General features: G+C 41.1%; 1 protein-coding gene across 21 annotated transcripts in view; it reads right to left on the bottom strand.

Moving 5' to 3' along the window:
• Positions 1-15,033, bottom strand: part of DMD (dystrophin) — a 2,761,517-nt gene that overhangs the window by 17,755 nt on the left and 2,728,729 nt on the right. For all 21 annotated transcript variants that reach the window (XM_075590265.1, XM_075590266.1, XM_075590270.1 and 18 more), the window contains 3 exons: positions 12,827-12,985; positions 7,255-7,498; positions 5,675-5,798 (listed from right to left, as the gene is read on the bottom strand). In XM_075590265.1, coding sequence (XP_075446380.1) covers positions 5,675-5,798; positions 7,255-7,498; positions 12,827-12,985 — 527 coding nt within the window. The remainder of the gene's footprint in view (positions 1-5,674; positions 5,799-7,254; positions 7,499-12,826; positions 12,986-15,033) is intronic.

Genomic DNA, 15,033 nt, shown 5'->3' with positions numbered 1-15,033 from the left:
AGAGTTTCTCCTGCTCTCAATAGAATTGAGAGCAGGACTCGCGACGGAGCGCTAGGCCACGCCCCCGGCGGTTCAGCCACTGAGGGCGAACCTGCCAGGGTGACGTCATGGCCGCGCCCCCGTCAGTCCCCCGCCACGCCCCCCGGTCTCTCTTCCTGCAGCTCACTGCAGACCGGGGAATCGGCTGCACGCGCCGCCAGCCTCGCGGGCGCGCTGCAGCGGAGGCACTGGGGCCTCAGCCTAAGGCTGCAAAAAAAAAGAAAATCCATCAGAGAGATAGCAGGAACATTAGGAGTGGCCAAATCAACAGTTTGGTACATTCTGAGAAAAAAAAGAACGCACAGGTGAGCTCTGCAACACATAAAGGCCTGGACGTCCACGGAAGACAACAGTGGTGGATGATCGTAGGATCCTTTCCATGGTAAAGAAAAACACCTTCACAACATCCAGCCAAGTGAAGAACACTCTCCAGGAGGTAGGCATATCATTATCCAAGTCTACCATAAAGAGAAGACTTCACGACAGCAAATACAGAGGGTTCACCCCAAGGTGCAAACCATGCATAAGCCTCAAGAGTAGAAAGGCCAGATTAGACTTTGCCAAACAAGATCTAAAAAAGCCAGCCTAGTTCTGGAACAGCATTCTTTGGACAGATGAAACCAAGATCAACCTGTACCAGAATGATGGGAAGAAAAAAGTATGGAGAAGGCTTGGAACGGCTCATGATCCGAAGCATACCACATCATCTGTAAAACGCGGTGGAGGCAGTGTGATGGCATGGACATGCATGGCTTACAATGGCACTGGGTCCCTAGTGTTTAGTGATGATGTGACAGAAGACAGAAGCAGCCGGATGAATTCTCAAGTGTATAGGGATATAGTGTCTGCGCAGATTCAGCCAAATTCAGTGAAGTTGATTGGACGGCGCTTCACATTACAGATGGACAATGACCCAAAACATACTGCGAAAGCAACCCAGGAGTTTAAGGCAAAGAAGTGGAATATTCTGCAATGGCCGAGTCAATCACCTGATCTCAACCCGATCGAGCATGCATTTCACTTGCTGAAGAGAAAACTTAAGGCAGAAAGACCCACGGACAAACAACAACTGAAGACAGTTGCAGTAAAGGCCTGGCAATGTCCATGCGTTCCAGACTTCAAGCAGTCATTGCCTGCAAAGGATTCTCGACAAAGTATTAAAAATGAACATTTTATTTATGATTGTGTAAATTTGTCCAATTACATTTGAGCCCCTGAAATAAGGGGACTGTGTATGAAAATGGTTGCAATTCCTAAACGTTTCATACAATATTTTTGTTCAACCCCTTGAATTAATGCTGAAAGTCTGAACTTCTATTGCATCTCGATTGTTTCATTTCAAATCCATTGTGGTGCCGTACAGAGCCAAAATTATGAAAATTGTGTCAGTGTCCAATTATTTCCGGACCCAACTGTATATTCCCTACAATCACTAGCCTAATTCTTGGCACACATTAGAAAATACTTTTAAAACTTTTAGACACTGTAAAACCTGCTCAGCATTATAACCTAGCTGGAGCGGCCCCTGAAACCCTACACTAGGTTCAGTGTACATGGGCATGTATTTGGGTATCTCTGCTATATTGGGGAACCCCTGCAACACTAGGGACTCCGTGGATAGCTGCAGATATAGTTTAACCCCTTCATATTAGCCATGGCGAGAGTAACCTGCAGATTCTTGGATGTAACGCTAGAGTTCTTTGTGACTTCCTATATGATTCGCCGGTTTGTTCTTGGAGAGATTTTGGTAGGCCTATGGTAGGATTTTGACTCCTGTGTAGAGTGATTGTGGTTTTGAACTTTCTCCATTTGTAAACTGATAGTGGATTGTTAGAGCCCCAAATCCTTAGAAATAATTTTGCAACCCTTTTTAGACTGATGAGCATCTATAACGGCTTTTCAGAGGTCCTCAGAGACTTATTTTGATCGTGTTTCCACACACCTGTATGGTGAAGACCAAACTCACAAAGTTTCTGATCTTTATATATGGTGGAAAAACTATGGAATTTCCGTAATGATTATTGGGGTTGACAAACTTTATCACGCCACTGTATATATCTATACACATACTAACTGAATGTACCCGGTGTTGCTCGGGAATTCTAAGAAACCAACTTCATCCCTTTTCCACCCCCTACACACATCTTTCCTTTCCATCACTTTCCTTTAATACCTTACGTCCCCAATTCTTTTTGCTTCTCTCTCCTCTAGCATTCTCACTTTATGTGCCAACTGACTTCTTTCTTTATTTGCTGTTGATGTAAATGTTATAGCTATCTGGCTCATTATGATGTTACCAGTATGATGTCACGTGCCAGATATATAGGCCACCCTGGTACAGACCCAGTGACTGACTTGCTTAGAGAAATTGTAAAATAATTTAAAATAGAATGTATCCAAAAACCTGCTCCTTGATCTCAGGAACGATCGTGCAAAATTTGGTTAGGAAATCTTACGAGATGTCCAAATGCGTAGCGAACAAAAACAATTTTCCAAAACATATAGTAGATGTCGTCCCACATGGAACCAAACGTTCCTAGCAGCTCCCACTTCCCCCTTTGGAGAGTTTGATGGGATACAAACCATGACAACTCACCTTATTTTGATACATAAAGTAATCCTAGATCTCTGTACTAGGGGTACGGGGAAGGGAAACCCTCACTCAGATTTTTGTAGAGAAATATTTAATTGAGGGGTTGCTGCTAGCTGGGATAAATTGTTATTATAGCAAAAAGAGAAAAAGATCCCAGATATGTAAGCACTCGGATACCCCCAAATGTAGGTGCCAGTTGGCAGGTAGTGAATTAGTTAATACTTAGTACTTTCTCAGTAATTCTTTAAAATATATGTGGTATAGCTAGAGTATAGGAGACTGTTTTTAAACAGAAAAAAAAAATCACATCACAACAGACAATGCAATAAAGTTGAGCTTATGGGTTCCAACTGTACAGAATTTAGCAACCCTCGCTTAAACTTGTAGGGCGTAGGGACAAGAAAATGTCACATACTGTATTTATAAATATGTGCATTTTCATGGTTTTGATTCAATTTAGTGGCAGGAACATGTAGACTAAGAAGCAAGAAGTGAGTGATGAGTTTTAAAAAAAGACAGGTCGGTCACTCAGCTAGTTCTTTATAAAAGAGCTGCTTAGTGCTGATATTAGAAATAAACCAAGCCACCTGCTCAGCACCATTATCCGAGTCACCTCCCTGTCAGATTCTATACAACGGAATACACGCCACTAATTATTAGTATGCGCCCTTACTGATCTTGTTTGAAAGTTGGTGGCCACCGTGGCACTGCACCTTTACCCTCAACAGCTCAGCCTGCTGCGTTAATCGTGTCACCAGTGGGACCTGATCAGAACAGCGTTCAAAAGGGCTTATGAGAACAATTTATTTGGTGTCTGTGCAGTCACATGTTCAGCTTTCAATAACTTTTAGAGAGAGAACGATTTAAGATATTTGTTTGAAGTGCCTCCCACTAACTGTTTCTCATTTAGAGATTCATTGCTTGGATTTCTTCTCCTGAATTACCACCTGAATACAAAATGATACGTATATATGTATATACATACACACATACATAGCTCCTCTTCAGGTACTGTAATAGGAAAAAATACACACAGAAAATTGCTACAGTAAGTACACTCACCAAGGTGTTGGAGTCAATAAATCAATAGAGCAATTGCATTCTGTGTTTTATGCCTTACGGCAAAAGGGCCATGCAGCACATTACTCAGTAGCTAAGGAGTTAAGCATGTACAGTATGCACATTTCAACTGGGTGCAAATTGTGTATTATGTGACGGATGCCTGAAGACTTCCTTTGTTTTTTTTCACCGTAACTTAACAATTTGTTATTTTAATCACGATTTGTTTTGGCCCAAGATTCACAGACTGTGCTATGTACATATGCAGAACACTACATCAACTACAAAGATCAGGTATGACAGATTTCGTGTGCCTTTCTCACTTTGGGTCAAATGATTTTGCCTTTTTAGGTAAATCGCCTCTTGAAATCCCAGATGTACGTTTTGCATTAGTACGGTTTACCAGGTTTAATTAGATACTTCATAAATAAATCACAATCCCATTAACATGACATTTGAAGCCTGACTGCCAACGGAAGTACACAGACTACTGTAGCACTTTATAAATTGTTTCACCACCATAGTAGTCCACCCACGCAACACACACAGATTAGAAACGCCCCCTCAATGCAGCAGCTGGCACAAGCTTAAGGCAGAATCTTACAATCCTGAGAAACAGCATGGGAAGAAAAGCAAGCAAATAGCATTAATTACTGCATTTTCCCATTTTGAAATGCTGAGAAATATTTCCTCTAACTAACGCATCAAACAAAGAGATTCATATTTGGAATATAGGGCAAAATCTGGATCATTACCTTGGGTCAAGAACAAAAAGAAGCAAAAAAGAAAGTCATTGAATATATACGTTGGTGTGACAGGGCCTCTCCCCGGTTTAAAAAGGCAGCTCACTTAAATCCTGTCTGTACCTGGTGAGTCCAGCAAGGAGCTGGTTATTTCAGCTACAGTCAATTAACTCCACCTGGCTTATCAAGCAGGTTTAAAAGGTGTGCTGCACAAACTGGATGAGGTTCTCTACCACAGGAGGACTGTGCTGCCATAGAGATACAAAGGAACCAGAGCCTCTATTCCAGGGTGCAGCGGACCATGGAACCTGCCAGAGGGCGCACCCCACGGATACCAACCCAGACCTGGACTGAGAGAAAGAGCCCCTGATAACAGGCACCTCTTTGGACTTTGGGGGTCAGAGGTTGGTAAGAAGCTTATCCACCCAGCCCTGCACAGGGGGACTGGGAAGTATGAGTTAGCCTTAACAAAGAGATAGGCGGTTTGTTTGTTTTGCATGCTGATATAAAGCCGTACTGTTTAAAGCCACAGCCCCGACATCAAATGACGTTGCAGGGTTGTGTGACGTCACATGATCCAGCGGCGTCATTTGACGTCGTTTGCCACGGAGACGCGTCGTTGGAACCAAGGTAAGTAAACCAGTTACAGAGGCCTCATGCGATCCCCGGCATCTATTTGAAATGCCTTCGGGGATGCACGGGGCCTCTGTAACACCCGCGCCCCCTCCAGACAATCTAGCGTCCCCCCTGGGGGGCGCACCCCAGACTTTGCACACTGCTGATGTACAGTATCCTCATATTACCAAGGTAACATTATCTATTGTTACAGTTTGAAACTCAAACTGCTGGGCATATTGGCAACAAATGATCACAAACAGGAAGCTGTTACAATGATCTTGTACTGCTGAGTAGGTGTGCTAAACCTGCTATAGGAATCAAAGGATGTGTATTAAAACAAATTAAAAACTGCATTAACAGTTGAATAATAACAAACAAAAAAAATGTAGTATTATATTACCTATTACTACAGAACTGATTTATTTAAAAAAAAAACAAAACATGTAGGATATTGCATGAACTGCTCCATTAAAATGTATATTTCAGACAGTTTTGCTCTATCTTAAATTGTTAGAAGAAAAACTAATTAACTAAACTGATGGCAGATGGTATGAAAACGGTTCCATGCTACTGAAAGAAGTAAAAATGTCTACTCTACAGTTTGTTCATGCCCAAATCTTACCCATTGTTTCAGATGTTTGACTGCCGACTACACGAAGCAACATCGGCTGACTGCTCTCTGATCTCTGCAGCGAGGGAGTAGGGGAGGAAAATGTTGTACCGTTGACCTTTGCCTCTGCTTGCGGCTAAAACAAAAGCAAGAGCAAAGAAGGTTTCTACTTGCAGGAATCGATCATCAAATAATCATTGATTTATAACCTAGACATTGAGTGTCAAGCAGAACACATGTTAAGAATGTATTGCTTCAGTGAACACATGCTGTTTTGTACAAGTTAACCAAAGAGGTAGATTAGTGGTTTCACCACACTGGTCTCAGCACTACTGCTGGAGTGCAGTTGCTGGAATGCATGCAATATATAGAATGGTCGATGGCCGGTGCAACCAGTTCTATTGCATGACTTATCAGACTACAACAACAGAGAATAATGTTTGGACACAATGGAGGCAGTGCACCCGGATCTAGATTTTGCAGAGGGGTGGGTTACTTCTGCACAATATAATTGCTTCCCTAGACATAATGAACATTTGATTTAATATAATTTCAACTGGAACATTGCAACGGTCATTATTATCTATCATTTGTGGTCTGCCACCACTGCCTGCTTGTTTGACAATGGCACCATAGTTATTACCCAATTTTGACAAAAAGGGAATGATAAGACTTTGCCCGTGGAAGAGGGGGCTCAACAAGCCGCTAACTTTATCTAATCACTTGTGATAAGACTAACACCCTCTCACCTGACCGGTTACCGGCAAACATTAAAAACAAATCTGAATTACCAGCCTAAAATTAATGAATAAAAGCAGACTTTGCTACCACACCTAGGACCATAACTAATGACAGTGATAAATGTTCAGTAGGTTGAGGCTTGGTGTTTGATGCCTTTCTAAACAAGATAGAAAGAAACATTTAAGAATCGAACCACAAAATGAGAGCGTAAGCGCGAACAGATGTACAACAGAATATCGGATTCATTGAATTTATGTTCACTTACAGCAATCTACTTCTTCACCTGTGAACTCAGAAACATGCGAGTGTGTGTGGGAAGAGAGAATAAAGATGACCGAGGTGCAGATTAAAAATGAAATGGAAAAGCAAAATAACATGAAGTGACAACCCTCTACAGTGAGAGTGAAAGAAAAGTAGAGGAAAAGAGACAGAGAACAAGTAAAAGAATACAAGAAGGAAACAATCAAACCCAGGGAAAACCAACACAATCAGATCTACTGATCTGTATTCTGTATCAATAATAGTCGCAATTCTCCAGTCATAGATTTTAGAGAGTAAAAAGGGTTATAGTTTATAATATGCCCCAATTATGGTACACATTGTCAAAGTTTGTAGATACCGGATATATTGTTATGAACATACAGTATGTAATGGTTATTCACACAACGTTGGGCAGTGGCTTTTAATGGCTATTTATTAATAAATGTATACTTCTTTTGAGTGCTCCAATTTTGGCATTCTGAATGATTTCTTATCGTAGAAATGTCTGTGTGCAATGTTATGGTACTTGTAATAATCTAATACAAAAAGATCCATGTATCAAAATTATTCTTTTGGACAGTAGGTCACACCTGCTCCAGCAGTTGTCTCAGTCTGTGCAGCTGGGACTCCAGTTGTTTGTTGTGATCCTCCAAGATCTGCATCCTGGCTTCCAGGCGTCCTTTGTGCTGGCGCAGTAGCTTGGCTTCCGCAATGAGCTCTGCGTCCCGTGGACTCTGTGGGGAGGCTGGCATCATTTCAGGAGGGGAGGGCAGAGGAGACAGTCCCTTGTGATCATGTTGTTCCTTCAATCTATCATATTCTGATTGCAAATTCCTGTTGGCATGGACATTAGTGCTTTAGTGATCAGAAATGATCTAATGCATACAGTAATATAAGAAATAAGCGGGCATATTTAAAAATAAGAAAAGTATGTCTTATGTTAAGCAATTCAGCTACATATCACTTTCGTTTTTCCTAGGTACCAGATCATGGGGGACTCTTGTTCAGAAGAATTTTGGGAAATCATTGGTTTGCCCTTTTCGAAGATGACCAGTGGGAAGGTTACCAATTGGTATTTGTGACATCTACTGTAGTCCTTACAAACGGCTCATAACGAATCTTTAAATCGGCACTTTATTTTTAAAAAGTTTTCCGTGTCATAAATAATTTTTATATTTACTTCACAATCCCAAGAAGATCCCCAGTAATTTTTTTTCTTCATTAACATGACTGTATTTGGTAATGTGGAGGAATAAAAACTCCAGTCCTGGATTTCTAACTCTTGCTTCAATACATTGGTGCTTCAAAAATAATGATCAGTAAAATAATGCTAAAGGGTAGTGGACTAATCAATGTACATTCCAGGAGTTTCCATACAAAACCAAAAAGGTTCCATGACTTCATTTTTTAGCCGGAAACTGTACACCGATGTACTTGTGTTCAAGCAGTCATGGGGAAAAAACATGATGAAGCTTGCGTGTACTGACTGATCTGTGTGGTTGATATGAAATGCTGGTTGGTTAAAGTGTGTGCAGTTAGAACCAGAAGCTATTTGAACAAGGAAGTGGTTAAACAGGGTATAGTATATTGAAGTACAGTTTACTGTTAGTACTTCTAAACTTTATAGTTGCTAGAATGAGCAGGATTGAAAATGCCACTCAATGCACATCTTGCCACATGTATGTGCACTTGGAGCAGCTGTTCCAAGGAGCATTCCGCTGTGAGAGGTGTGAGTGGGTGGTCTCTTTAGAATCAGAGATTGCAATATTGAGGGACATTGGTAATCTTGAAAGGGAATTAGAGCTCAGTGAGCAGGCCCTTGCTTCGACTAGTGTGCAGATGGTGACGCTGTTAGTGAGGAGCAGGTAGGTAGCTTGGTTGCCGTTAGTGAGGAGCAGGTAGGTAGCTGGGTGACAGTTAGAAGGGGAAGCAGGGGCAATAGGGAGAGGCAGGTCGTTTCTGAGCGGACACATCCCAATAGATTTGCCATGTTGAGTGAAGATATTGGGAATGTCGGGGCAGAAATGGCAAGGCTGGGGGAGACTAATTCCTCTAGCAGCCAGGGGAATAGTTCTTCCAGCACAGTGGGGACTCAGGATGCTCAAATACAAAGAAAGATTGTGGTGGTAGGGGACTCCATTATTAGGAAGGTAGATCGGGCAATCTGTTGCCGGGACCGCATGAACCCAACAGTTTGTTGTCTCCAGGGTGCTCGGGTTCGGCACATTGCGGATCGGGTCGACAGATTGTTGGGGGGGGCTGGGACTGATCCGGCGGTCTTGGTACACGTTGGCACCAATGACAAAGTTAGAGAAAGATGGAGGGTCCTAAAAAATGATTACAGGGATCTAGGCCAAAAGCTTAAGGCAAGGACCACCAAGGTAGTATTTTGTGAAATACTACCAGTGCCATGCGCTACCGCAGAGAGACAGTCAGAGATCAGGGAGGTTAATGCATGGCTAAGAAAGTGGTGCAGGAAGGAGGGGTTTGGGTTTTTAGAGCACTGGGACTCCTTTTCTGAGAGGTGCCATCTATATTCTAGGGACGGATTGCACCTCAATGAAGAGGGATCTTCTGTGCTAGGGGGGAGAATGCTAAAAAGGTTGCAGGAGATTTTAAACTAGGATGGAGGGGGGAGGGGAATGAAACAGATAATGAACTAAATGGAATAGATGAGGATACAAGGGGGTATGGGGGTAGAATGGGGGCAAGTGCAAGTTTGACAAGCAGTGAGACACCCATAGTAAATACAGATAAAACTAGAAAACTTCTAAAGACTAAACCAAGTGGGAGCAGAAAGGAAGGAGCAGATAAGATAATAGTAAAGGCTGAAAAAAAACTTAAATGTATGCTTGCTAATGCAAGAAGCCTGACAGATAAAATGGGGGAGCTTGAATTAATAGCTGCCAGGAAGCAGTATGATATCATAGGCATTACTGAAACATGGTGGGATGAAACTCATGACTGGACAGTTAATTTAGAGGGTTATTCTCTTTTTCGGAAGGATCGAACAAATAGAAGGGGTGGTGGAGTATGTTTATATGTTAAACCGGATCTAAAACCTATTATAAGGGATGATGTCTATGAAGGGAATGATGAAAATGTAGAGACTTTGTGGATAGAAATTAGCAGTGGAGGTAAAAGTATAAAGAAAATGTTTGTGGGAATATGCTATAAACCACCAAATATCTGTGAGATTGAAGAAGCTAAAGTACTTTTGCAAATGGAGAAGGCATCAAAACTGGGTCATGTTTGCATAATGGGGTATTTTAATTATCCAGACATAGACTGGGGCAATGAGATTAGCATTACAACAAAAGGAAACAGGTTTTTGGGGGTGCTTAAAGACAATTATATGACCCAAATTATTGAGGAACCAACCAGGAGAGGGGCAGTTCTGGATTTGGTCAAATCAAACAATGTAGAAGTAATAACAAATATTCAAGTCCTGGAACATTTGGGTAACAGTGATCATAACATGGTCTCATTTGAAATAAATTATCAAAAAACAGATTACTTGGGTTCAACAAAGACTTTAAGCTTTAGAAAGGCAGATTTTAATAAACTGAGGTCTAATCTAGTAGTAATACAATGGGATGATGTTTTTGCAGGGAAAAATGTAGAAGATAAATGGGCAGTCTTTAAAACATTGTTAGAAAAGCACACTTATCAGTGTATACCCTTGGGTAATAAGTATAAAAGAAATAAGTCAAAACCAATGTGGCTAAATAAACAGGTAGGGGAGGAAATGGACAAGAAGAGGAAGGTGTTTAGATTATGTAAATCAGAAGGGACAGAGACATCGTATCAGAATTATAAGGAATGTAACAAAAATTGCAAAAGGGCAATCAAATTAGCAAAAATGGATAATGAAAAAAGGATTGCAATAGAAAGTAAGGTCAACCCTAAAAAGTTCTTTAATTACCTTAATAACAAAAAAAATAAGAAAAGAAAATATAGGACCCTTTCAGTGTGAGATGGGTAGGCAGATTATTGGAGATAAGGAAAAAGCTGAGGTATTAAACAAATTCGTTGCCTCTGTGTTTACAAGGGAAGAATCAAGTTCAATAGTAGTGCCGCAGGAGGAAGCCACAACCTCCATATTAATGAACAATTGTTAACTGAGGAAGAAGTTCATAAGCGACTTGAAAAAATTAAAGTAAATAAGGCACCTGGCCGCAATGGCATACATCCAAGAGTTCTCAAGGAGTTAAGCTCAGTAATAGCAAAACCATTATATTTAATATTCAAGGACTCCATTTCCACAGGCTCAGTACCACAAGATTGGCGTAAAGCAGATGTGGTGCCTATATTTAAAAAGGGAGCTAGATCACAACCGGGAAATTACAGACCTGTAAGCCTGACTTCAATAGTAGGGAAACTACTTGAAGGTTTAATACGGGATAATATTCAGGAATACCTAATGGAAAACAAAATTATTAGTAATAGTCAGCATGGATTTATGAAGGATAGATCTTGCCAAACTAACCTTATTTGTTTCTTTGAGGAGGTAAGTAGGAATTTAGACCAGGGTAATGCAGTTGATGTGGTCTACTTAGATTTTGCAAAGGCTTTTGATACGGTTTCACACAAGAGGTTGGTGTACAAAATAAAGAAAATTGGACTCAGTAATAATATATGCACCTGGATTGAAAACTGGTTAAAGGACAGACAACAGAGGGTTGTCATAAATGGAACTTTTTCAGGTTGGGCTAAAGTCGTGAGTGGAGTACCTCAGGGATCGGTACTGGGACCCCTGCTTTTTAACTTGTTTATTAATGACCTTGAGGTTGGGATCGACAGCAAAGTCTCCATCTTTGCTGATGATACTAAATTGTGTAAGGTGATAGAATCAGAGCAGGATGTAATTTCTCTTCAGAAGGACTTGGAGAGACTGGAAACATGGGCAGGTAAATGGCAAATGAGGTTTAATACAGATAAATGTAAGGTTATGCATTTGGGATGCAAGAATAAAAAGGCGACTTACAAATTAAATGGAGATATATTGGGGGAATCCTTGATGGAGAGGGATTTAGGAGTGCGTGTAGACAGCAGGCTTAGCAATAGTGCCCAATGTCATGAAATAGCTGCAAAGGCAAACAAGATCTTATCTTGCATCAAACGGGCAATGGATGGAAGGGAAGTAAACATAAGTATGCCCCTTTACAAAGCATTAGTAAGACCACACCTTGAATATGGAGTACAATTTTGGGCACCAATCCTAAGAAAATACATTATGGAACTAGAGAGAGTGCAGAGAAGTGCCACCAAATTAATAAAGGGGATGGACATTCTAACTTATGAGGAGAGGCTAGCTAAATTAGATTTATTTACATAAGAAAAGAGGCGTCTAAGAGGGGATATGATAACTATATACAAATATATTCAAGGACAATACAAGGAGCTTTCAAAAGAACTATTCATCCCACGGGCAGTACAAAGGACTCGGGGCCATCCCTTAAGGTTGGAGGAAAGGAAATTTCACCAGCAACAAAGGAAATGGTTCTTTACCGTAAGGGCAGTTAAAATGTGGAATTCATTACCCATGGAGACTGTGATGGCAGAAACAATAGATTTGTTAAAAAAAAAGGTTGGACAAAGGTTGGGAAAGGTATACAGGGAAATAAGTATACATGGGAAGGATGTTGATCCAGGGATTAATCCGATTGCCAATTCTTGGAGTCAGGAAGAAATACATTTTTCCCCTTAAATGGGTTTTTTTTGTTTGCCTTCCTCTGGATCAATAAGTAAGTATAGATATAGGATAAAGTATCTGTTGTCTAAGTTTAGCATAGGTTGAACTTGATGGACCTATGTATTTTTTCAACCTCATCTACTATGTAACTATGTAACTATGTAATGATTTGCCCAATATCACATGGCCCAGGTTAGACCAGAAACTACAAGTTTGTTTCTTCGAATCCAACACTATATCCACAATGGTTTTCAATTCCTCTTCAGCAAACCTCAACTACAACAGATTTTAGGAATGACCAAGAATTAACGAACGCACTCAGATTACATATGAAAAGCATAGTTCTTGGCTAGCTGCAAAACAACGCCTGCCTGAAGAAATGGTTGAAAAATCACTCACTGCTCCATGCAGCATACGTTTGTGAATGTCCGTAAATTGAATTTGGGTAATCAGATGGACTTACTTACCTGTTCTCCTCTTCCAGGTCAGCTAAGATCCTCTCGAGCTCCCCTCGCTCCTCACTCTCCAATGAGATCAAAATCTGGGCAGGGCTGCGGGGCTGACTCAGGGGGGATTCCTGGTTCAAGCTTTGGCAGTAATGCTGGATGAGCAAATGTTCATCATCTCTGCGAAACACAGATTATTTACTCCCACACTGTAACCCTTTTCTTATTTCTTGTAAGATCCCAAAACAAACACAAATAAAGAAACAAAATAATATTATCTGATCGCGCATTTCAGAAATTAATTGTACAATTCTTAGTGTATTTTTGATGAGCTATGTAACTGCATGCTGTCACATAGTTCTTCATGAACTGACGACACCTTCCTTCAGGTTTCCGCTGCAATCACATATACCGTGACAGGACACTTACAGACGCAGCACTATGGTCAGTCGCGCGGCCGCAGGGCATGTGCAAAGCGTTGACCGTCTGCGGCGCAGTGCAATGCAGGGGGTAATGGCCCAAAGGGATTAAGACAGCGGGGGTTCCTGCTTCTGAAAGGGACTCCCACTGTGTGAATACTACACGCTGCACCCGTCTGCAAGAGATACCGTGTAAGAGAGAGACTGAATCAGTCACTCTCCCTGAGCGCCTCTAACAGGCGATCGCGCGGCTTTAAACATAGTATTTAAGCAAGGGTCTCCTGAGCTGAACCGCACTCATGTCAGCCTCAGGGACCCACCGTTCCCAAGTTACAGGCCCCAGTATGGGGTACCGGTATCTCCCTGCATTTTTAAAATGCCCCGGTCACATGACATGGGAGAATTTAAACATGGCGGAGATACCGGCACCCCATATCGGGGCCTGTAACTCCGGAAGCAGGAGGTCTCAAGAGGCTGAAATTAAAGCAGTTCAGCTCCGGAGACCCCCTGCTTCATTACTGTGTTATTAAAATAAAAGCAGCTTCATTACCTTAGCGGCTAGCCGTTAAGGAAATGATGGGGTTAAGCCAGAGTACCTGGTTTATTGGAGTGGGTGAAGGGGGTAGTCGCCCCTGGGTGGGTGGTTAGGCCTACAGGGAAGGTTGTGGGAGGGGTTAACCCTTTATTACCTTAGTAGTAACCGCTAAGGAAATGAAGGGGTGAACTCTGGCTTAGCGGCTAACCTGTTAAAGGCGCGCACGGAGAGTGATTGATTCAGTCTCACTCTTACTTTGCGTCTCTTACAGACAGGTGCAGCCCGGAAGGATTCACACAGCAGGAGTCCCTTTTTGACGCAGAGGGACCCCTGCTGTGTTAATCCCGATGGGCCATTAGTCTCCTTACTGGCACTTTGCGTGACCGCAGCTTGACTAACCATAATGCTGCACCTGTAAAAGTCAGATTCAATTACAGATGTCCACTAAATTTGCACCTTGTTTCTGAGATCTATTTAATCACCATCTTGGTAAATAGCCGGACTTCACGTGTATTAAAAACTGCATCAACAGTCACTGAAATCCTTGTCATTAACAGAGGATTTACTGTCTGGACAAATACTATAGGTTACAGGTTTGTTATTTACAGCCAAATTGATTTGCCTTTTTCCAATTAGCATGGTCATACAACCAAAAGCAAACATTTCGTTTTCAATAGTGCAGTAGATGAGGAAAGTTATCCTGCTAGTGCGGCATTTCTATTTTAATTGCACTGTAATAAGACAGAAACCATTATTTAGACACAGTGACCATTTATCTTCGTCATGCAATCCAGTTTCAAAATTATTGTATTTGCATTAGGATCAATCTATAGTGAGATAGAGCAACTTGCCAAATGCTATTAGCTCCCTGATTACCATGTAAATCTGTCCTGTGAACAGGCAGGGAATAAGAAATGAAACGAAATTAAAAAAAAAGAGTCCTAAAAACTGGTTCTGTAACTACGTCTTCAAATCTTTTAAAATATGCTTAATAATGAATGTATTAAATTAATAAAACAATTATATGGTTAATTAATAATTAAAGGTTACAAATTAAATGAATTAACCACAAAATAGTTTTACAAATGCACAATTCACACTGCTGAAGTGGCATAAATTCTATGTATGAAGAAGCATTACCACTTCCAATACACTTAAGCAATAACCGTTTATGGATTCCAAACTCCTTTACTCACATTAAACCAACTACACGAAGGAATTTCTCTTGTATTTTGCAGAACAATTTAGCTTTAGTAAAGATGGGTAAAGACATA

Source organism: Ascaphus truei, chromosome 3 (assembly GCF_040206685.1).
Source record: "Ascaphus truei isolate aAscTru1 chromosome 3, aAscTru1.hap1, whole genome shotgun sequence".
NCBI classification, from domain to species: domain Eukaryota; kingdom Metazoa; phylum Chordata; class Amphibia; order Anura; family Ascaphidae; genus Ascaphus; species Ascaphus truei.
Note: the sequence above shows the minus strand (reverse complement) of the source record. Positions and strands in the feature narration are given on the sequence as shown.